Genomic DNA, 24,410 nt, shown 5'->3' on the forward strand with positions numbered 1-24,410 from the left:
TCGTAACTCATAGGCCAGAGAGATGGGTTCCATAAATACCATTTATTAACACATAGAAAAAACACATAAGAGTACAGAATTCCAGCACAGGCTGTTGTCTCTCACACAACTGGTTGTACAGGATGGCTTCCAGTACACAGGCATACAATAAGCGCACACAGTAACCACATAACATACATATAGTAACACACAGTAGTAGTGTACAGTGACGATGGCCGTCAGGGGGCTAGACCCCGGGATGGAGCCGGTGGGATGGCCGAATTAATAATGGACCAGTGGTCTCTAGCTGAAGCTCGGTGGAGCAGGGCAGGGCTTACCGTGGCGGGCAGGACTTCCCGGGAGGGAGAGAGAAGAAAGCCAGAAAACACACACCACATGTGCTCAAACCGAATACGCACTGCAAAATAAAGGCAACCGTTGTGCACACAGCAATGAAAGGTGAAGGGCAGAGCTCCACCACCTGGGGGTCAGCCTGCCGCCCGAGTCAGACCACTGCACCTGTCCAGAGAGAGAGAAAGGAGAGAGGCACTGCGGTTAGTAATATACTGGAACCTAACAGTAGGGGGGGAAGGTGATGGTGTAGATATATTAAGCTATGCCACTTAGCTTTAATCACGGTACAAAGGACGGAGGGGATTTCCAGCAGTCGTCCCGAACCCCAGGGAGGGTCGGCAGTGAGTCGCGATCCTAGTCACCGTGACCTAGGTTACAGCAGCCGTCTGCACGCACACTCACACTGCTGAAGACACCTGGTTAGGTTACGACGGTCACACTCCCTATTCCTACCACCACAAGTCACAACACAAACCAAACAAACATGCAGGCCAAGCGGAGAGGAAGAGCAGCACACCACTGCCTAGCCCCATGCATTAAGTAAGGACACAAACAATAACAAGATCACGTTAAGGTAAGAAAAGAAACCAAACAGAATCATGCGTTGAATCAAGCAATAAACAAAAACATGCGCTAAAGCCAAGAAATAACCCCAAGCTCATGCGTTAAAGCCAAGTAATAAACAAAACAAAAACAACCATGCGCTAGAGCAACGAAATAAACGAGACAAGCTCATGCATTAAAGCAAAGTAATAAACAAAACAAACAATCATGCGCGGAAGCAACAAACTGAACGAGACAAGCTCATGCGGCAGTAAACCGAGCCCCGTGTATGCGGAGACCCAGAGGAAGCACAGCTAATCGCCAGCGTACCAATTTGTCTTAGAAACACACAACTAAGATGCAACAGAACAGCAGCTTTGAACAGCAGTCTTGATAGGGAGTGGGGGCACCTGTTGAGCCTCTGTGTCACCGCCGGCGCAGCAATGACTGCCGGCTCGGGAACAGGCCACGGACGCAGCTAGGCTCCAGCTACCAAAACAGAGCGATAGCGTTGTCACTCATGGCTTACTGCACGTTAAAAATACAGAGTGGTAGTATTAAAAGAATCAGCCTACCTCTAGCGGATTCCCACAGAGCACACAACGTTACACTGGCCTTGCCAGTAAACAGATCACGCTGCGAGATAAATAAAACAGCAAGATTAGGACCCATGAAAGGCACCACAATGGCCGATAGAGCTAACTACCCAAGTTGCTTACCTTAGTTAGCAGTACTAGTCGAACCATGCCAAATACAATCCCGTGCCACCATGCCAACTGATGGAGCACCCAGGAAGCACAACAAACCGAGTAGAAGCAAAGTACTTCCCGATGTCATACACACCGCTTATATATCAAAATATGAGCACACCCGGTAATCAGTGTCATTAAGGTTGAACTAATCACACCTGGAAAGCAGGTTGCATGGGGGAAAGAACGGTGGAGGCGTTGCCCAACCTGCTACACCAGGAAAAATAAAATATCAAATCAAATCAAATATAGAAAAAGGCTCAACAATGTACAAGGTTACGTTTGGGAATATGTTGAGGGTGTGTGCAAGCATTCATGGCAACAGAATAGGGAACAGTAGGCTAAATAAGTAATAAACAATACATTTAAACTGGGCTTTCTGTATTCATTTGTATTAGGGTAGATGGCTTTCTGCCGCGGATTTGCGCGCCCAGCCTTCAATGTTTGTATACAAGAAACCCATGTATAGGCTCATGAATGAAGTTCCAATAAAACAAGTGTCGACATAAGAACAATACCTCAATATATATATATAGGCTAGCGGGTGCCACCCTCTTGATTGATTTCCAGCCCGGCTCAATGACATGTCAATTTCCTAATATTGCAGCCTAACTACACAGTCAGAAAAGCCATCTCCTTAGTTCAATAACATATTATTTTGTATAATCTTTATTTTCAAATACTCAGTATTCTTTATTTCTATTTTGATGGGAATAGGCAGGTGAAACAATGACATTCTCATGATGTGCTATACACAGAAACATCCTTTGGATTTCTTCTATAATAGGCCGAACGACGCCCCTGGTGAATTGCATCGCTAAGTGTGAAGTTACTACTGGATTGCATCGCTAAGTGTGAAGTTACTACTGGTCCTGACCACACGTAGAATTCTTCTCAACGAAAGATAAACTTAAGCTAAGTGCCGCGTCGGGAAACCGCTCTGCAACGTAGGATCCCTCTTACGACCGATTTCAAGTCCTTTTTAGGCTAAGTGCGCGTTCGGGAAACGAGGCCCAGTGATGCTCAATAACTAAGAGTGTTGTCATCTGATACTGTTCTAGGTCAAACTCAAAGAGATACATAGAGTGAGGATGCCCTTTCAGAGAAAAACTGTGTGTTTACTTTAATTCTTAAATAGATTTAATGTTTTGATTTAAACTATGGCATATTTAGACCCTGTATGTTGTAATGCCTTTCTGTTAATTCTCACATTGACTGCAGAGTGTGGGTTACAATCTTCTCCTCTTCCTCCCTCCCCTTGGCTGTCTTTTGTTTCTTACCCATTAGCAACCAAGTGCTGAACAATCAGGTGTTGGCATGATGTCATCAGGGTCTGGGTTTGGTTATGACCATGCCCAGTTTGCATCAAGCCACGCCCCCCAGCATGGTCTGATGCTTCGGCAGAAGTCCATTGGTGAGTTGAACTTTATTTTCTCAGTGCTTTATCCCTAAGCAGTCACTTTACATATTCACCACACAGAACACATGTACAGTGCTGCTACATAGACGAATAAACAATGGATATGTCTAATGTTTCAACCCTTTCATAAAATCAATGGAGGCAGTTTGTTTATTGTAAGCAAGCAATTAGATAAGTCAATATAGAAAAAAACAGTAAGATATATTTCAAATAAATCAACATAAATGGTTTTGTTAATCAATAAACAGGTCTTTATCTCTAGATGTTAGAGGGGTGTTTTTAACAAATGGTTTAATTTGTTATCATTGTAAGGTGTGAGAACTGCACAGTGACAGAGGCCATGTCGTTTCATTGTTTTGTAAGTTAATTTTAGCTCAATGGCCCCTTTTCATCAAAGTAGCAGCCAAATATAGTCTCGAAATGAGCATAAGGAATGTTGCTATTCATCAAATTAACCTTTGGTGGCAGGCTTGTGTCTGTATCCTTTAGTGAATACTGTTAGATAAATGTTTGAGGGTCAGGCTAGTAATCATATGTTTTTTAACATGTTTTATTACTTGGGCTCAACCTCTGGCCAACAAGGGTGTTCAAAGGGTAGATCATGTACTGTTTAAGAGAAAAAATAAATAAGCTAATAATTAGCTGGTAAATTAGCTATTGTTGCTACTGTTTCTATGCAGGCATGTTTCCTCACAGCTGAACTTGATTTATCTATTGTACTTAACAACACTGATTACAGTATAACAATTGTATGACTCTACGGTGGACCTGATAACTCTGCAACTTTTATAACACATGGAAATAGACACAACACAAGCAAGTTAAGAGAATGTCTTCATCATTTTGACAACACGTGCACAGCACTTAAAAACCATGCTTTAAATTCAGACAACACAACGCATTACAGAAATACCCTGCAAATTCAGACAACACATTACAGAAATGTGTTGCAATTACACCAAACGACACAGAAGGGTTTTCCAGAGGACGCTTAAAAGTGATAAGGTTGCCGTGTGTTGAGCTCTCTAGGCCACCGTATGAATCAGATGATCTCTCAAGTCTTCTCTCATTTCAGGAGGAGATTTATTGATTAAAGCCCAGAGACTTAATGAAGCAAAAAAAAAAAAAACACAATAACATTTAAACATTACTTTAGTTGTAGAGGCCATTTAATTCTATTAGAACTGTAGCCATGTATTTTCTTTCAGTGTCTGTAAGCAGCACTGCAGTGCTTTGATAAATATGCACACAGAGCCGTTTCTGTTTAACTGCATGAAGAGAATTAAATGTCTGTAGAGACTCAGGGCTATCATTCTGCGCTAGGTCCTATTTTTTTTCCTGCTGATACATTTGAACAGGCCTAATGGGTGACCTCACTGGAACAGTGGTCCATATTAAGTGGCATCTTTAGCTATCACTGAAACAATTATATTTTTTTAAAATCAGCCACAGCATGTTGTTTTTTGACTAACAACATCGCCCATGTTACAAATCACTAAAACACATTTTCCACATGAAAAAGCCTTGACTAAGTCAGTCCCTAAAATCAACTCTTTGTAGAGCAAAATCTGCTATTTGCACTGTACAACCTACCCTGAGGAAATGTACACGTACATGTTTAGCAAAAATAAGAGTTCTGCTGCATGATTAGAAGCCCTTAATTGCTATAAAATATGAGCCTACCTAATTTTAGCCTGAACAAATAGGCAAATAATGGATTCAGGTTGTGAGCTGAAGTTTTGTTATTTGTGTGGTGAGGATTGATTAAACTCTTTTCTGCAGTACTTCTGATGGAATTGTTTTTGTCTAATCATGCTCTATCTGCTTGCTCCACCTTCCTCTCCTTTATGACAGGGGTGGCAGATGAGGAGAAGGGCTCACTGCATCCCCCCACCATGAAGCTATCACGCAGTCTGTCTGTGCCTGGCCCAGAGGACATTCCACCCCCACCTGAAATTTCGCCCCCTGAGCCCCCACTGTCAGCGGGTGGCAGGAGGTCTGAGCCCAGCCACCCCTCTTCACACTTCCTGCCCCATGCACAGACAGCTGTGGCGCACCAGCACAGCCGGGCCCCCTCGCGCAGGGAGTCGTCCGATTCTGGCTGGAGGGGAGGAGGCAAAATGGGAGGGCTAAGGCGAGGCTACAGCAGTGCCACTCCCCCTAGCAACATGGCCACTGCCAAGGCAACTGCAGTACCACCACCCCAGCAAGCTGTCGCTAAGACAACGGGACGGAGAGCTGGAGGAAGGGGTCCTCTGCTCAAGCAGCCTAAAATTGAGGAGGGAGGAGCAGGCCGTGCACCGCGAGGGGGCCATGCGCACGCACAGAATCCTGGGACAGAAAAGAGCTCCATTCCCATTCCCACAATCATTGTCAAAGCCCCTTCCACCAGCAGCAGTGGCCGGTCCAGCCAGGGCAGCAGCATAGAGGCTGAACAACCGCCTGACCTTGACCAGGAGGAGGCTGTGGAGCCCTCCAGCCCCCCTTCCTCTCCACCCTTGCCTCCCTCTTTACCCCCGTCCCTTCCCCAGGATAGAACAGACACATTTGGACCTCCAGGTGGTGGCACAATGGGTACAGCAAGGCGGGAGCGAGACCGTTACAGGGACTCCCGGCGAAAGAGTGCCTCTTTCTTCTATTCCTCAGAGGAGGACCTGTTAGAGGATGTCCCCACGTCCCAAACAGAGAATACATCCCCCCGCCTGCGTCCCTCAAAGTCCATTGATGAGGGCTTGTTCTCTGGGGATAACCTGACAACCCAGGGACGCAGCATGCCCCCCACCTTTGGCCTGCCTCAGTACGCCTCACCACAGACACACACACACGCCACCACCTTCATCCATCCTCTCACCGGGAAGGTTCTAGATCCATCGTCCCCCCTGGGATTAGCTCTTGCTGCGCGCGAAAGGGCGCTAAAGGATGACCGGCGGACCCGACGTGAAGAGCGACACTTTGGCAGACAGTTGTCAAGTGTGGGGGCATTTCCCTCAACCGTGTCAGCACCAAACCCACAACACAACCCGCCGTCCTCTTACATGTACCAACACCAACATCAACACCAACACCCTCCCTCCCTGTATGGCTCCTCCCCTGCTTCAGGTGCCCCATCTCCCCTGAGCCGTCCCCAGTCTCCCAGGATGATGCAATTGGCTGGTAGCGGGCCTTGGTCCGGAGAGGGAAGGGATCGAGACAAAGAGAGCTTGTCTAGGGAGGGTATGAGAGTGAGGTTCAACGAGGAAAGACAGTCAGCTCTACAAAACCAGTATCAATATCAGAACCAGTACCAACACCAGTACCAAAACCAGTCCCAGAATCAGTACCAAAGGGATTGGGAACGAGAGGCTGAGAGAGGCGAAGTCTATGGGAGGGGCCCTATGCAGTCAGCTCCCCCATTATCACAGCCAGCGCCCAATCAGCAATCTCAGCCTCGCAGACCCTCCTTCTTACGGATGGAAAACGATGCTAATCCTAACACTAATGCTAATGCCAACTCTATAGGGTATCACAGCTCACATACAGCACCTCTTCCACTCTCAGCTGGTCCTACCCAGACTACAGACCCAATGGCAGCTGTTGAGGAGGTGCCCGAGAGGGGAGGCGGGCTCATGGTGCTTCCCCCTCCAGCTCCGTCTGTGGATGTGGACGACGAGTTTGTATTTGAGGACCCATTGCCACCTCCTCTACAGTTTGCAAATGGCAACCAGGATCGTGGAACCAGAAGAACGTCATCAACATCAACCCAACAACAACAGCAACCACAACATCAAACGCACCATTATCAGCAATCCCAATCCCAACAGCAACATAGGCAATCAGGCCCTGAGCAGCAGTCTGATCTACAGCCACAGCAATCACAGCAGTCCGCCCTGTGCCAGCAGCAGCCCCAGCCCCTGCAACATGCTCAGTCCCAGTCAGACCCGCAACAGGAGGAGCAGGAGCAGCCACTTCACCCCTCCGCTGTGGTCCACCCCTACTTATTCCCCCCTTGTCCGCTTATTCCTCCACCCCAGCTTTGCCCCAAAATCCCCCCCTCCAACATGCCTTTTTCATCATCGGATTCTAACCTTTCGAGTCAATCCCTGCCCCCACAGATTAGTCAGGTGGTAGCACCCCAAATCATATTGAACATCCCCAGCCAGTCACTGCCCCCGCAACCACCAGTACCACCCATGCTACCTCAGCCCCCTCATCTTCCCCAGCCTCCTCATCTTCCCCATCCTCCTCATCTTCCCCAGCCTCCTCATCTTCCCCATCCTCCCCATCCTCCTCATCCTCCCCATCCTCCCCCACCCCCCTTACCCTCTCCTCAGGCAGGAGACTCGGCAGCATCCAGTCTAACATCTTATGACAGTGAAGTGGCCAACCTAACACAATCTGTATTCTCGCCTTCCCTCCCCTCACCACAAGCCTTTCCTCCAACTGCACCCCCATCTTCTCTTAACCCTTCCAACCCCCCACCTGCCTCCTCCACCTCTGCTGTGTCTGCTCCATCCCTCCATCGCCCTCAGCCTCTCTTCTTTGCCCCAGCCCAGGGCCAGGACCGTGGAAATGCCTCCTTGACAACCACCGTCACCTATGCCACCACGACGACCAGTCAGGCCCCTTATGCAATTACCACCACTACTGCTGCCTCAACAGTTCACCCTGGTAATCAGCTCCCCACTAAGGCTGTTGAGAGCCAGGGAGAGTGGCAGGAGGCAGTGGTGGATTCTGGGATTGAGGAGCTAGACAGCCACAGCAGTAGTGATCACCACCTGGAAAAAGTTGGTGTGAGGGAATGTGAGAGAGGGGAGAGGAGGAAAGAAATCATGGAGATTGGTGGAGGTAGGTTGGCTGGTAAAGATCGAGTTCAGTTGGAAAGGAGAGAGTCCCTAGACTCCTCGGCAGCTTACAAAATGCATAATGACGCCACACACATCCGGACCCACCAGAGTGGCAAGCCGGTGCCGCCACTACGGCGACAGCCTAGCGCCGCTACCTTCATCCAGCACCCCCACAGACAGAGAACACACGAGGAAGAGGAAAGAGGCCGTGGTTTGGGGATAGGCCAGGTTGGGGGATCAGAAGAGGGTGAGCCGGGAGGGGTGCGGGGACCGCTTTTTATGGACCGTCGGCTGAACTCTCCTCTGGCCAGTGTGAAGGCCAGCATCATCACCGAGCTCAGCAGCAAGCTGCAGCAGATGGGGGGCTGGCAGAGCCAGAAGGAGCCCCCCTCAGGCAGGTGAGGGAGCGTCCCACACTCAGTCAGAGCTAGAGCACAACACCTGACCCCAACACACCTATACTGCCTCCATGGCACTGCTTGCTCTGCTCACACAGTCTGGTTATCGTAGTTTTAAGGGGAGATTCACGGGTGAGCAGAATAGTGCTCATCTGCCCGCGTGTTAAATGTATGGACTCCACAAGTTTGTGATTGTTAGCTGATTATACGCTAGCTGCATTAATGTTTTGCCATGGCATTACTGCATCGAAGATCAGCTCCCCATGCAGGCTACTTTACAACTCCATGTATTCATGCTGCAGACATCTGTGGTTGTTGTGCAATAAGACCACAGATAAATACCCGGTTTAGGTTTAGTATTGAGTTGTCCAGTAAAGAGTCGATATTTTGCTGTTTTTCTGTGGAAGTGAACCCCTCACTTGGGTTAGAAACAGCAACGTTACAGCCGATAGGCACCTATAGGTCACATCAGATATATGTATATTTATATTTAATATGCGTAGTGTATGTAAAGGACAACAGCTGTCATCCGTTATGTTAACGAGCTTGATAGCAAAGTGGATTAAGAGACATTGTAATATTACATGCAGTTACTTTTCAGGTCAATGTGCTTGGATATATGGTATGCTACTAACTGGCTAACCACTATAGGTGATGCATGATTGTAATTGTACATTTTTGTGGAAGGTAACGAGAAGAACAACAAAGCCAATTATGTAAGCTAGGTGATGCACTGAGGAGTGAAAACAACCACCTATGATAATGAACTGATGCACTACAGTATAAGCTACAAATCAATGTTCTTTGATATGCTCGTATAACAGCTAGCCGGTTGTGACTTGAATGACAGACTTGTTTTGTGGGGAAGGAATTTGAGGTGAAACCGAAATAGCCTGACCCTGGTTTTAGCTGTTTAGCTGCTTGAGTTGTTCCCCATTAGTCAAATCCTGATGTATTTCATGAACCAGAACAGTTGGTGATTGGTCTAGGGCATATTGAAGCTCATGGCATAAGGAACCTCCTGGGAGTGAGGTTTACTCACTGCATATAGCACTGTGCCTGCTGGCTACCATTACATGGGTCCACTAAGAGGATAGTCTTCTCACAACACTGGTTACACATGCATTCAAATATGATCTGACATTAGACAAGGCAAGTTTATTTATATAGCACATTTCATACACAGAGGCAAGTTTATTTATACAGCACATTTCATACACAGAGGCAATTCAAGTTTCTTTATATAGAAGCAGAAGGAATATCCAAATAAAACAAGGCAAGGTGATTAAGAGTGCAAATCAACAAAGGATACAAACTTTGTATCTATAAATATATATCTAATATGTAAATACACAGTAGATAAAGTAGTTATAAAGGAACAAAGATAATTTGTATTAAAATATAAGTAATGTAGGTATACAAAGAGTAAAGTGCAGTAACAATAGAGTGCACATTTTAGAGCTCAATCATACGCACTTGAAAAGAGGAATCTTTTTTATCCTGTATATAAAACCTGCTATTTGGGACACATCTAAGATCTTAGTATGTTCCAGTTGCATGCAACATAACAGCTAAATAGTCTTCACCCTGATTGGTTTGGACTTTGGGCTCAACTAGCTGACCTGAGTCCATGGATGTAAGAACCCTATTCAGTTTATATCATAGATGTATTCTAGACCCAAACCATTCAGTGATTTATAGACTTGTAGCAGCACTTCTATTCTGTAACTAACTAGAAGCCAATATAAAGATGTTAGAGCTGGAGGAATGTGCTCTGTTCTCTTCGTCCCTATTTTAGTCTGACCAGTTAAGAGGCCATTACAGCAGAGCTCTCTACCGGAATTAAAAGCATGAATGAGCTTTTCTTGTCCTTTTTGGAACATGAAACCCTTGATTCCGGCTTTTTTTTTTAACTGATAGAAGACTATTTTGTTGATTCCCTTGATATGGTTGGTAAAAGTGAGATCTAAGTATATGAAAATATATAAGTACTTTAGTAAGAAGTGAGTTCCTGTTATAGTCAATTTTGTGTGCTTTATGTCCATTAGTGCGACACAGGTGTGTTCAGATAGCCTACCACCATCTCATATGGGTCTTCAGAAATGCAATCAGACAGAATATGACATTAGGCTTATTCTTATCTTTCAAGAGTAGCTACCTAGCTTGCCAGTTAAGGTTACCTGTGTTCTAACTCGGATACTGTGGGAGATTGAAGACTGGAACCATATGCAGTGTTTTTATGGAATGATGAGTTTTATTTTTGTTACATTCTTACATTGTATCAGGCAATAACAAATATAAATATAGCTGCAAGCAGCGATGGCGGTTTCCTCCTCCAAACATTGCGAACCAGGGAAAAATGTAATTTTGTGACAATTTGTCACTGTATAGAAAAATCCATGCTGCAGACTTGCCAATGGGATATTACATTTCAAATCCAACATTTACAATGCTTTTCCCTGAAGTTTAGACTGAGTGGAGGTTGTATGTGTGCGCTTACCCTGTGTGTCTGTGAGAATGTATGTGTGTGACACCAAGCTGTGTGTCTGTGAGAATGTGTGTGCGTAAAACAAAGCCTGCGCGTGTGTTAAGGGGAGACTGAGTGTGTGAGATTTAGGAGCCGCGCGGATGAGGAGACAGAGAGACATTCTATAGAGAACCACCCTAGCAAGTAGTCAAGCATGCATGTTTCAAATATTCACCAAAAATCTACTTTTTATCTTACAGTCAACTTTTTTTCAGATTTGTGTACTAAACACTCTCAAGTGTCTTCATATGAACTTGTGATTGAATCAGAGTTTCACTTTTTGACCTGCAGATGTGTAAAGCATTATTTTAGCGTTAACAATGTATCCAATTTGCTTTATATCAATCATTTTTCAAGATATGAAGTTGCCTTTGCACATGGGAACATGTTGTAGTGTCTTCCAAGTGACATACCAGTTTGGTGTTGATATCTCAAAGATTAGCTGAGATATGACTTCACTTCCTGTTTGACCGCTTTTCTGCTGAATTTGAGTGGCTGTACCGGACAAACCATATGGTAACTTTTTGTGATATATGGCACAATCATTAAGGACAGTCCCTTCTTTATTCATACAAAGTTTCATGTCTCTCATTATACCACTCTAGCGCCACCAACGGGTCAACGTTGGACTTGTGTTAACACACGCAACTTTTGAACCGTATAACCGATTTTCGAAAATGAGGTACCATTGGATTCCCTAGATCAAGACGAATTAAACACACCCTGTGGCGTAAATTTCACTCAAATATTTGCTGACATATGACTTCACTTCCTGTTTGGCCGCTTTTCTGCTGAATTTGAGTGGCTGTACCGGACAAACGGTAGTGAGGATCAAAATTATTTCCATAATTTTGTGAGGCTAGGTCTGAAGATCATCTCTGGTGATTTTGAAGAAGATTTGCCCAAAATTGTAGGAGGAGAAGGCTTTCAAAGGTTTTTGATAAAACTAGAAATAGCGGAAAATCTAAATAACCAGAAATTGACGCCAAGGGGTGGGTTTAATTCGTCTTGATCCAGGGAATCCAATGGTACCTAATTTTTGAAAATCGGTCATACGGTTCAAAAGTTGTGTGTGTTACAAAAGTCCAACTTTGCCCTGTTGGTGGCGCTAGAGTGGTGTAATGAGAGCCATGAAACTTGGTGTGAATGAAGAAGGGACTGTCCTTAATGAGTGTGCCAAATTTCACAAAAAGTTACCATATGGTTCTATGGGCTGCCATTGACTCCCATTGCAGCAACATAATAATAAGAAAGCCTACAATAACAATAGGTTACCTCCTACCGGAGGAAACCTAAATATAAAAGTATCAGAATTTTACCGCTGGCTTCAGTATGATATACCTGATAGTCAGTCACACAGAAATACTGCTACAGTGTTTTATGGCAGCCACATCAGATATTTACACAAAACAACACAGCTGTGATAGGATCTGCAGCGGACAAACTTTCGGCAATGGCCAAGAGAGGCGAATCAAAGGTTTCTCTGAGGTTTCCTGCAGGAAGTCCATTCCAGCATCCAATGTAGAAACCAGGAAAAGTACATTACAGTGTTCTAGTTGAAATACCGGTCAGCAAGGGGGGGGGGGGTATACACGTGTTGTATTCCACACATCTGGGCCAGGGTGGGGATGTCTGCTGTGGTGCAATGGGGCATTGTTCCTGTAGTCTATAAGCATAGGCCCTGGTGGTGAATTGCACTAGTGGAGTACCCAGACGATCAACACACACATACGCGCACACACACACACACATGCGCACACACGCACGCAGGCACACACACACACACACACACACACACACACACAGGAGAACAATCTTGCAATGCAGAAGTATAACTATAAAACTAAACAGTAATATTTCGTTTCTATCAGATGTCTGAACTGAACTTCTGTTGCGTTGTCAAAAATGTTGAGTAGCTGCAAATCATGCTAAATGGGTGAAGCCACATTAAAGTCTGCCATAGGAGTCATCTCTAATAATGTTGTGAATTTACAGTGGGCGCATGCCTTGTTCTTTCTCTCTGACAGGTTTCAAGAAGACGCCACATCAGTCATGAGTCCCCCTTTAGTCCGCTCCTCGTCCCCTCTGCCTGTCTCCATCCCACATGTCCTCCACAGGGCCCTGTCCCCAACTCTGCCCCTCTCCCCAACACACCACCCCTCCCTTCCTCCAATGCTCCCCCCTTCTCTCAACCCCAACATGTCCCCGACTCTGACCCCTCTGAATCTCCTACAGTCTGCTTCTCCCACTCAGCCACCCTCCTACTCAGACTGGTCGTGTCCACCCTCCCCTCTCGCTCTCAATGCTCCCCCTCTTTCCCCGTCCTCCCTCTCTCACCCTGCTCCGCCCCTGTCTCCTTCCTCTCTCTCTCGCTCCCACCCCCCTCTGTCTCCATCCTACTCGCCCTATCCCACATCCCCAAAGCATCGCACCAAGTATCGGGGCAAAGCGCTGGAGTTCCAGTTCAACTCCCCCGGGGACCTACGACGATCTGAGTCTCACATTGGCCACTCCCCACGGCGCCGGGCCCCCAGCCCGCTCATCTCCTGCACGGACAGGCCCCAGCCTGGACCCCCCAGGCCCTCCTCCCTGCCTCTCTTCCCCAGCTCCATGTACAACGCCCCATTTGAGCTCCAACCCCCCCTCACCCCTCCTGCTCACCCCGTCCCCCTATCTGACCCATACTTCCCCAGCACCCCTCCACTGTTCTCCCCAAACCCAGTGCCCACCTCCAACCCACTCCTGGTCTCCCGCTCTCTCTCGCCCACTCACTTCTTGTCGGGTTGCTCCTCCCCTTCCTACCCACCACTCACCCTGCCCCCACCTGCCAGGCCCTTTGCCACCAAGCCCCTCCCTTACTGGAGCAAGTATGATGTCGCCGATTGGCTCGTCTACTTGAACCTCGGGGAGCACCACGAACGTTTCCTGGACAACGAGATCGACGGCTCTCACCTGCCGTCGCTGACTAAAGAGGACTTCCTGGACCTGGGAGTGAGCCGGGTGGGCCACCGGATGAACATCGAGCGGGCGCTCCGCAAACTCACCAACAGGTGAGGCAGGACGGACGGAGACATGGAGAGAGTGAGGGAGCAGACAGCGTCAGGGAGGAGTGTAGAAGAGGGAGGAGCTGCCCTTTAGTCTTCTTTCTTTCTTTCTTTCTTTTTTTTCCCTTTCTCTCTTTGTGTCTCTCTTTCTCTCTGTCGTTTTGTTTCGGTCATCAGTATTCTTTTTGATGTAGCATGGCAGACACTCGACTTTTGTTGACTTCTTATTTGTCCTCCTTCCCTCCCTAGTTTGCCCCCCTTTTTGACTTTCCTTAGTAAACTAGATCTATCAGTGCATAGATCTGTTGATTCTACACTTTTTATCCGAGTATCTATCCATATATCTATAGAGTTTACTGTCTATAGATGGTTAAGATACCCCCTCTACTTCCCCCCCCTTGCTATTCTCGATTTCTTATCTTCCTTTTCTCTTCATTTTTTCTCACCTCTTGATTTGCCCTCCCTTTCTCCTAGGCTCTCCTCTCCTTTCTCTGTCTCTACTGTTTCATCTGAAGGACAGAGCGAAAGAATGAAAGATGAGGGGATTGAGAGCTGAGAGAATGGGGGGAAGAGGGAGTCTTGTAACAAACAAACTACTAGAGAGATAACTGAAATCTCTGATGACTGAAATATTACCTAAAAATGACTGAACATAACTTGGAGAGGAATGCAAGCAGAGAGAGAAGCTGGATTTTTTTTCTTTTTCCAAGTGATTTCTTGCGTGGTTCACTGCACACCTGTGGTTTAGCCAATACAATCGTGTACAGACGAATGCAGATATTTTTCACACAACTTACTGATACATCAATATCACACACACACACACACACACACACACACACACACACACACACACACACATCAGTTACACACGCACACATACACACCTCACTAACAAAGCAAACGGAGACATTCAGAGTGATCAGAACCAATGGATCACCCAAATAATCAGCGTGATTTCAACTGATCATCCAATCAATGAACACAATTCCATCTGCTAGACAAAGACTCTGACCACAGTGGTGACCAAGCCGTGGAAGTGGCTGGAAAAGAACATCAAAGCTTCAAGCTGTTTGAAATTTGCTAGGCCACTGCTACATGTCTTTACCTTTTCATTTGGTCTGGATGACGACGTTTTAGTTTATGGAATTGTTATTATTACGCCATTATGGATCCAATGTGTTAATTAATGATGTTGTGTTATGGGACATTGCCCTCATCGCAATCACTATTATAGTGACTCCATAACGGAGGCCATGTGGTGATGATTCAACGGATGAGAACGATAATAAGAATGAAGGTTGTGGTAATCTGTGAGAACAATGTTGCTTCTGATACTGCTGATATTGACCGTGGGGATTGAGGAATAAGTCATTAATTGCAAATCATGATAATGATGACGATAATTATAGTTTAAAGTTTTAGTAATAATGGTTAAGTATGTACACTCTTTTCAAGCTCAAAAAGGATCTTTGTCTTCCAGATAGTCTGAAACCTGCGGGGGTCTGATGGGCTTTTAGTTTTTCCTTGAGATGCTCTCTACATAATCAGCTTGTTGTGAATTTAGTGGATGCCTACATACACTCACACACACACAAATACACACACACTCTTGTATTCTGCATGAACATTGAACCATGCATTACCAGTACCTGCAAAAACACCAAGGAAACATGCACACACACATTTACAATCAAACAAATATGTAGTGTTATGCGTTTCTTTGCTTGCAGGAGGTTTCTTATAGAATGGGTTCTGTAGAGAGCATCTCTTTATATATTTTAAAAAGAATATTTTAGAACATAGTCAAATCTATACATTAAATTATATATGAAGACAATATACAGTATGAACGTGTGTATGCAGAGGTAAGGAAATATATCAGAATTTCTATTGTTTTAATGAAAGATAATAATGCTATATATAGTTATTATTAAGATATTTGAATAAATGATCAACAAACTATTATTGTCTAATGTTTACATGTTTACCTCATCCTCAAGGACAGCCACCCTTTTTTGATCAACGTTTATGCACCAGACATATTCTACATCAAACATGAGACACCTTGTCTCCATCTCTAATTAATTTGGTCGAATACAATAGTGCTGCCTCTAAGTCTATTATTATTAAAAGTGCAGACTAATTAGGAATAACAATTTAATTATTGGTTAGGCACTAAATGCATTTAAAGTGAAATAATTCACTGAGAGTAATTGCATGCTTTATATTATTAATGCAGTCATTAAAACAGTGTGTGCCGTTACTGGAATAATTGGGTTTTACACACGTGACACATCATGGATTTGAACTGGCCCCCATATAAGGCAATGATTTTTGAGAAGTTACTGGATTTATTTTTTTGAAATGTTACTTGTATTTTGTTATTTTTAAAGAATGTATTATCACTTTGCTGTGTTTGAACTTTGAACTGTTTGAACCTGAGCCCCCTCACCCCTCTGTTACACATGGACACGCACACATACTAGCAGACGCACAAAAGCACATGCACACTAATTGGCTTGCATGACTGGCCGTCACTTGGCACCGTCCTGTTAGGGAGAGTGGGTTAAAATAAGTTCACATTTCCACAGTTCCTCCATGTGAGGACACACTAATTCATTAACACATCATTGCGAGTTTGTGTGTGTGTGTGTGTGTGTGTGTGTGAGCATACATGTGAGTAAGTATGTGTGTGTTAAAGAGAGAGAGCGTGCGTAAGAGAGAGTGACTGAGGAGTGTGCAAGAGAGAGAGAGAAAGCTGCCATCATATGACACTGACTGAGCCAAGTTGAGAAGCAAACTGCTGCAAAGGGAGAGACACGGAGAGGGGGACAGAAATGAGGGAAGTTGAGTTGACAGAAGAAGAGAAGTTGACAGAAGAAGAAGAACAGATAAACCCACAGGAGAGTGAAAGCGTCCACCTGCGGCTAGGAGAAAACTCAAAGGTAAGGCTTTATCTCTCCTCGTAGCAGACTTCCCTTTACCGAGCTGAATCAGAATCAAGGTCTCTGTCAGATCACTCTGTTGTCGTCATACCTACTCCTCATCTGTGTGTTTACTGCATGTAATAGATGTCGTTTTACATCCATAACTATGTTGTGTGAGTTAAAGATGTGTGTGGATCTGTGTGACTCTACACACTGGTTGGAAAGTAGGTCGATGAGTGAACATGCAGACGCATGAGAAATATGAGGGACTGTGTACTGTCTGTCTGTATGGGCATGTGTGTGTGTCTGTTTATCCCTGTAAATGTGTGTAGTCCGTTGCTGGGTGGGGCGCATATGCGCTAATTTAAGCGCTTAAATATTTTGGAGGTCTACAGCAACACTCACTATGCAGTTGTCAATGAAATAAGTATTGAAACATCTGAATTACATGATGTGGTCTGTGATCTCATAGAAGATAATTATGAACAGTCCTCCAGAAAAATCAACTTTAAATGAAACACGATGAGTGTATTATAAATACAACTGCATGATTTATGACTGTTAGTCCAGTACCCAATATCAGACAATGATAAAACTTGGTATGCAATGGGTAGAACAAGAAGAAAGACCGTGAAAGATTGCTGTTTGCGGTTCTCATTTGCCATCACAAGTCTTACTTAAGATTGTGGTTTTCCAGTTTCACCCTGCCCATCTCTATGCCTGTGTGTATAGTAAGCTGTCATTTTTTATCTATTAATAGCTTTAATATACACATTGTATATTACACACAGCTTAGGGGTGCTCCTAACTGTCCTACTGGTTGCACTGCGTCAGTGCCTGGAGCGATCCACTAGTAAATGTAAACAGATGTTGATGTTTCATGGGGCAGGGCAAGGGAACAATGAAAAGTCAAGAAAGTTGGGAAGAGTGTGTGTGTGTGTGACAGGTCATGGGCGGAGTTTGGGTTGTGAATCAGAGAGTGAAAGAGTGAGAGTACGAGATTTAATGAGTGAGAGAGGGAGAGGGAGAGGGAGAGGCATGGAGAGCCATATGACCTTTCTCTGCTGTTTATTTTGGGCTGGCCGCTGCCACACACGGAGGAATTCAGTGGGGGCTCTATCCCCCCTGACAGATTCCAGCCTCCGAATGCCAACTGTGTCAGCTGGGTGGATCACTGTGGCTGTGTACAGTAGATACAAACAAGCACAAATGGCGTCCGCAGACTCTGGAGGCTAGTCCCTTTAAACCACACGACACATGACAGGGACTGGGGAGCTCAGCCGGTGTAGGCTGTTGTGTGAAGATGTACAGTGTTAAGCATGTGTTGCAGACTTGGCTTTGGCATGTGGGCACTCCGGTAATCTGGACTGTTTTTACAGATGGATGCTAATGAGTCAGCGCCACCCATAGCCCCTCCGGAGGACGTCAACAAACTGAGTTTCTGGATGGTAAGCAGGAGGGACAGGGGGGAGGTGGATATGGGACTGAATTGAAGCATTTAGACAGTAATGAGGGTTTTTTTGCCGGCCACACCTCGTTTAATGAAGTATGATGGCCTTGCAATTTTCCGTTCTCTCTCTCCATCTCACGGTCTGTCTCTCTCTCTCATGTTCTGTCATAGCCTGGGAACTACCAGCGCACAGTGCAGAGGACCCCTGACTCATTCCAGGCGTGTAATGACATCGTGGCCTGCTTCCAGGAGCGTGCCCGTGTGGAGAAGCAGTACGCCCAGCAGCTCAGCCTCTGGAGCAGCAAATGGAAGAACATTTCTGAGACAAGTCCGTCCTTATCTCACTCACTCCCCATCCCTCACTCACTCATGCCCTTATCGCCCTACACAAGAACTCCATTACCCAGAATTCATATATTCTTATACTGTATACATACATACAAAGGATCAAAATTGTCATGATTTATGTTTAGGATGTGTTTTGTGTTTTTATAATGATTGCATTTATACTACGTTTTTAATGTTTTTCCAGAAGATATCCTACACACTGGCAATATTTGATATTTACAAAATCCACTTACATTCCATACATAGCACTATATACATTTGTAGACCACACATTTAATGTCTAAACCCTTCTCATGTAGTCTGGATGTTGTAAGCACACTGCTCATTCGTGTTGTGCAGCCTGCCCTGAAAATAGTCAATCAACAAATAGTTGAACCTGACATTGTTGCAAGATTGGACCCATATTGTTCCTTAATATGCAATACTTTTTCCCATAATTACAATTATTTGTATTCGTCTGGTCTCATTGTTTATATTAACATTAGTGTTCTGCTTCCAGTTATGTTTGAATATTTGTCTGTGTCTCTCCCCCCCCCCCCCCCCCTCTCTCTTTCTCCCTCTCTCTCTCTCTCTCTCTCTCCCTCCCCTCAGGGCCTCTGTATGGCTCCCTCATGCGGGCCTGGCAGTGTTTCTTTACTTCCACTGAGCGTCTCTCCGTCCTGCATTCCACCATCTCTCAGTCGCTCGTAGCTGAGGAAGGGGACCGCGTGCGCACCTGGCAGAAGGACACCTTCCCACGCAAGATGTTCCACGGCTTCCGCGAAGCGCACGACTTAGAGACAGAGTTCTCGCGTGCTCAAAAGCCATGGGCCAAAAAGCTGAAAAAAGTAAGACAATGGAAATATAAAATGTGACTGCAAATGAGAAAAGAAAAGATGCTAATTGAGTGGAGCTGACTTTGACTCCTCCATGACTAATGTACTTCTTGATCACATTTTATGTCTCTGCAAACAGTATTTTATTTACTTAATTAGTTTAGTTAGTAATTTACTTGACCCGTGTATGGAGTACTATATTATGAATCATACAGTACATGCAGCAATTAACTTTTTTGTTATGGGAAACGCATGGAGAAAAATCCCCATATAAACCAGTGACACAGTGCCATGTTCAAGTCAATTTATTTTGAAATGATCTATTCTGTAGATGCTAGGTTCAGCCTATTGTCAGTTATATCATCTCATCTTTAATAGCATATCTCTACTGTTTGGTTTTTAGCTGGAGCAGGCACGTGCAGTCTTCAACAAGGCCAGCCAGCGTGAGCAGACTGCCATTGACCGCGAGAAGGAGGCCAAGGACAACCCTGCCCTGAGTGAACAGAAACTCAACAAGATTGTGAAGGCCACAGAGAAGGACAGCGAGGAGAGAGAGAAAGTGAGGCCCCTCTCACAGCTGACCTGCTTAAGAATGACTCCCTCATGCAGCCCCTATTTACAGTATTATGGATCAGTATCAGTGGTTTATGTGATATAATGCATGTAATATTATATGTTATAAAATAATGATGCTTCTTGCATGAACATTTTGAAGGTATACCTTTTATCTTAGAGACACAAAACCCAATAGAGATGTTTGATGTCTGGTAATGAGCAGGCTATTCTGTGGCGGTCTCAGAGAACAGACAGGTTTGTGACTGGTGTTTCTTCAGGCCCGTGAGAAGTATGAGAAAGTTCTGGAAGATGTGACCTCATATGCCCCTCGCTACATGGAGGAGATGGAGGCTATTTTTGACAAGTCACAAGAGGAGGAGAGGAAACGCATCAGCTTTCTCAAACAGGCCTTCCTGTCAATACACCGTCATCTGGACGTCACCAACAATGAGAGGTGTGTTTGTGTGGAGTGTGTAAGTCTGTGTTTGTGTGGGGTGTGTAAGTCTGTGTTTTTGTGAGGGGGGTGAGTATCTAGTTGAGCTCTCTCTTGATGTATTTCCACCTGTATATTTGTGCAATGCTGGTACATGTGTGTGTGTGTATATTTTTTCTTAATGTAAAGATTGTGAACAACAGTGTATGTATATGTTTGTCACATGGATGCATGCACGTGTGTCTCTGACTCACAGGATATATTTATACAATGGTTATGAAATGAATGCATTCTTCTCTCCCTCTCCCTCTTTCCCTCTCCCTATCCCTCTCCCTCTCAGTGTGAAGGCTGTGTACAGTGAGATGCACCACACGCTGATGTCAATAAGTGAGCCAGATGATCTGCGTTGGTGGAAGAATAATCACGGCCCTGGCATGCCCACCGACTGGCCCTGCTTAGAGGTACCATCCTCCCATTCCTCCACATATTATCATCTCTCCATCCCTCATCCTCCCATCCCTCCTCATATTATCATCTCTCCATCCCTCATCCTCCCATCCCTCCTCATATTATCATCTCTCCATCCCTCATCCTCCCATCCCTCCTCATATTATCATCTCTCCATCCCTCATCCTCCCATCCCTCCTCATATTATCATCTCTCCCTCCTTCATCCTCCCATCCCTCTTCATATTATGATCATCTCTCCCTCCTTCATCCTCCCATCCCTCCTCATATTATCATCTCTCCCTCTTTCATCCTCCCATCCCTCCTCATATTATGATATCTCCCTTTTTCATCCTCCCATCCCTCCTCATATTATGATCTCTCCCATCCCTCCTCATATTATTATCATCCAGTCATCTATCCACAGGACTATTAATTCCATTACCCCCTATATAATATGGGCCATCCATATTCACATGTTCTTTGATGTTTGTATTTACATAGATATTGAGTTGTTGTTAACCCATTCTGTTTAAGTATGGTACTCATGACTTAAGTGTGTTCCATCAGGAGTGGGTTCCTCCTCTGCGCAAACCAAAGCGTGGCAAGAAACCTAAGAGAGCACTAGAGGAGAGAACGTAAGACTGTGCGCTGTTTCACACACACACACACACACATACACACACACACACACACACACACACACACACACACACACACACACACACACAAGACCTAAAGGCATTTTGGGTGGTAATATACTGCAATATAACGCAATCTGTTTTTCATTCTCTTCTTCCCTCTATCTCCTCCCCCCACTCTCTCTGTCTCTATCTCTCTCCCTTACTCAGAGTGATGATTGGAGGGGTGAAAGTCCGGGCTCTGTATGATTACGTTGGAGAAGAAGAAGATGAGCTCTCCTTCAAAGCAGGTAACATTTTGAATTGAACCCATCTCAGAAGGGAGCCCATCTGCCCCTGGCTATCTGCACAATTATCTATTCTTCTCAGAAAATAGGAGCCACGCTCAAAAGATTAATCTCAGCACATTTCACAGATGTCTTCAGTCATTGATGGTTGCATGCTATATCCTTTCACCCTCTCTCTCTCACTCTCCTTTGTCTCTACTCTTTCAGTTTAGTGCCGCCCCCCCCCCCCCCCCCCCCCCCAACTTCTCACTTTATTTTCAGTGAACGCAAATCCAGTTTGAACCCTGAGCGACTGGTAGACATTTTTCTCGACTTGTAGGGGGGAAAATGTTAGCTTAAATTCACATTCCAGGTGTCAAAATATAACAAATCGTTTGGGAAGAATGCTGTATGTGCTATGTTATACATTTATGCATTCAAAGAGTGTTTTCAAGCATAGTTGGCCATTGTCTAGAAACCCTCTGATGATTAGTGGTGTGACCCTTTGGATGCTTTTTTTCTTTTCTTGAAGTCACGGAGCATGGATGGGGTTCTGTTTGTAGCTTGGCTCACTTGCTTCACCTGGGTACCCTTTGAACAAGTGTCTCCTACCTGTCTCTCCAGGTGAGCTGTTCCTGAAGATCGAGGAGGAGGACGACCAGGGCTGGGGCAGAGGCATGAAGGAGGGCGGTGTGGAGGGATTCTACCCAGCCCATTACGTTGAGCTCACAGACTGACCTCCAGCCCAGTAGGGGAGCCAGAGGGCTCAGATGCAGCTGCTCCCGATGTTGGTTCTTGTTACCGTAGCAACCAGGAATAAAGAATGTGGACAGCTGATTGTCTGCACCACTGTGCCTGGAGCCCCAGAAAAGTATATTTCCTCCTCTCACATGAGAGTAATGCATTAATATTAACCAAAAATAGGTTCTCACCTGGAGGTATGAAAACAATGCAGCATGTATTCATTTCATTTTTATGAATGCAATTTAACTGTATCCAAACTGTCTAAATAAATCTATATAGAGTTTCTAATTAAACCTGGTTTGGGTTTGAACAGTCTAATTTGTCCCCGGTCAGTTGCAGATGTTTACAGATGCTGAAGAGTGGAAGGCTAGAGAGTACTAGCTGAATTCCAAACAAAACGATGTATCTATGTGAAACAAATCATATGATTTTCCTGTGAATTTCAAAGACACAAATATAACACTTAAAAAATCAATGTCAGACAGGTGACATGGACTGTGTATTTACATCAGACTTTAGTGGTGCCTGTCCCTGTAGTCCAGACACAGACAGTGGTGAATACTGAGAACTACAGAGCACTTGTTCCAGACCACGCCTAGTTCCTTCCTCTGACGTCATCGCACAGAGGCCGCATGGAATGTCTTCAGCAGATGTGAGGCGCTGTGTGAATTTTGCTGGGAGCAGTGCTCTCCTGTTACATCTACAAAATAAAAACACTAAAGAGTTGTAAATGTGGTCAGTGCTTCAATTATTTAGTTTTCTCTGGGGCCAAAAGACTTCTTTCAAAATGTTCAACCTGTTCTACACAAAGAGGTTGGGATCTTCTGCACAAAGTGTAGGAGTTGTGGATTATTAACACAGATTTGGGTGTGTTCTGCATGCTTCAGTCTCAGGACGGGGGCAAAGTTCAACTTTAAGCAGAAAGTATTTGCACCAACTGCAATGCCGGTTATGTTTCTGTGTGGGTTTTCAGTGTTTAATCTCACACGCACACAAATGCATTAAAGGGTGACAAAGCGGACAGGTGAATACACACACACACATACACACACACACTCAAACACGCAGACACACATGCATTTGGATCCAGTTGGATGTGCTATTCTTACACTTCCTTGCTACAGAAGGAATGATGCTGAGAAACTGGCTGGACTGGTCGGGTCAGAACTCAGTATGCTACAGGTGCGAGCACACTGACCCTCTAGTCTAACTTACAAACACTGGCTGGGGCTCTCTCACACCACAGACAGGTAAGACACTAGATAAGTGTCACAAATTATACTTTGTCACATAAAGATGTTGAACTGTTTGTTTGTATTTCTTTCCTGATGCCACGGTTTAGAGAGCAAAAAGCTTTGTTAGCTGTGTTGACATGTATTATATATGATTAGCTGTGTTAGCTGTTAGCCTCATTCAAATTCACTTTTGGTGTTGTACTGTACAGTATGTACGATTAGAACTGCAGGTTTGAGTAGTACCATAATGTACTGTGGAGTTCTTTGTCTGATAAAGCCTTACAACAGAGAAAGAACATAGCCTCTCAAAACATAGAAAGAATTGACACCAGACCTGTAATGCCTCATCCTAATACTAAGATTGCTTTTATTGGATAGGAGTGGTGTTGTAACATTTTAGTGTTTTGTTGATATCCCTGTAAATGTTTTCTATTTGGGGCCTTGGCAACAGTATGACAGAATCCATGAATGTTGCCTCAATGCTAGATGTGGTGAAATCATGAATGCAATATTTTTCAGTACATGCTTAAGTACAAGTCAGTTAGACGTAAGTACACGCTAAAGTACACGCTATAGTACACGCTAAAGTACGTGTCAGTTAAACTCACCCACTGTTTACCTTATTATCTGCAATTGCACCAGGAATGAGAGATGGAATTTGCATGTCAATATGTCTACGTACCACCACTGATTGAAAAGCCTAAAATCTC

General features: G+C 44.8%; 2 protein-coding genes across 2 annotated transcripts in view; both read left to right on the top strand.

The window, feature by feature from the left end:
- The window catches only part of LOC308362953 (SH3 and multiple ankyrin repeat domains protein 1), a gene marked incomplete at both ends in the record, with an annotated part of 56,364 nt that extends 41,971 nt beyond the window's left edge, over positions 1-14,393 (top strand). Inside the window, 4 exons of the mRNA XM_080835680.1 lie at positions 2,913-3,039; positions 4,900-8,266; positions 12,821-13,843; positions 14,312-14,393. Of these exons, the coding sequence (XP_080691806.1) occupies positions 2,913-3,039; positions 4,900-8,266; positions 12,821-13,843; positions 14,312-14,393 (4,599 nt within the window). The remainder of the gene's footprint in view (positions 1-2,912; positions 3,040-4,899; positions 8,267-12,820; positions 13,844-14,311) is intronic.
- Positions 14,394-16,492: 2,099 nt separating this feature from the next.
- LOC308362357 (protein kinase C and casein kinase substrate in neurons protein 3-like) lies at positions 16,493-23,189 on the top strand. The gene is made up of 10 exons (XM_080834971.1): positions 16,493-16,785; positions 18,147-18,215; positions 18,389-18,545; positions 19,157-19,392; positions 19,784-19,939; positions 20,214-20,389; positions 20,709-20,829; positions 21,385-21,452; positions 21,666-21,745; positions 22,346-23,189. Exons 1-10 carry the CDS (start codon positions 16,678-16,680, stop codon positions 22,456-22,458), a joined length of 1,284 nt encoding a protein of 427 aa, XP_080691097.1. The 5' UTR covers positions 16,493-16,677; the 3' UTR covers positions 22,459-23,189.
- Positions 23,190-24,410: the final 1,221 nt, after the last annotated feature.

The sequence above is a fragment of the Sprattus sprattus genome (assembly GCF_963457725.1).
Source record: "Sprattus sprattus genome assembly, chromosome: 3".
Lineage (NCBI taxonomy): Eukaryota > Metazoa > Chordata > Actinopteri > Clupeiformes > Clupeidae > Sprattus > Sprattus sprattus.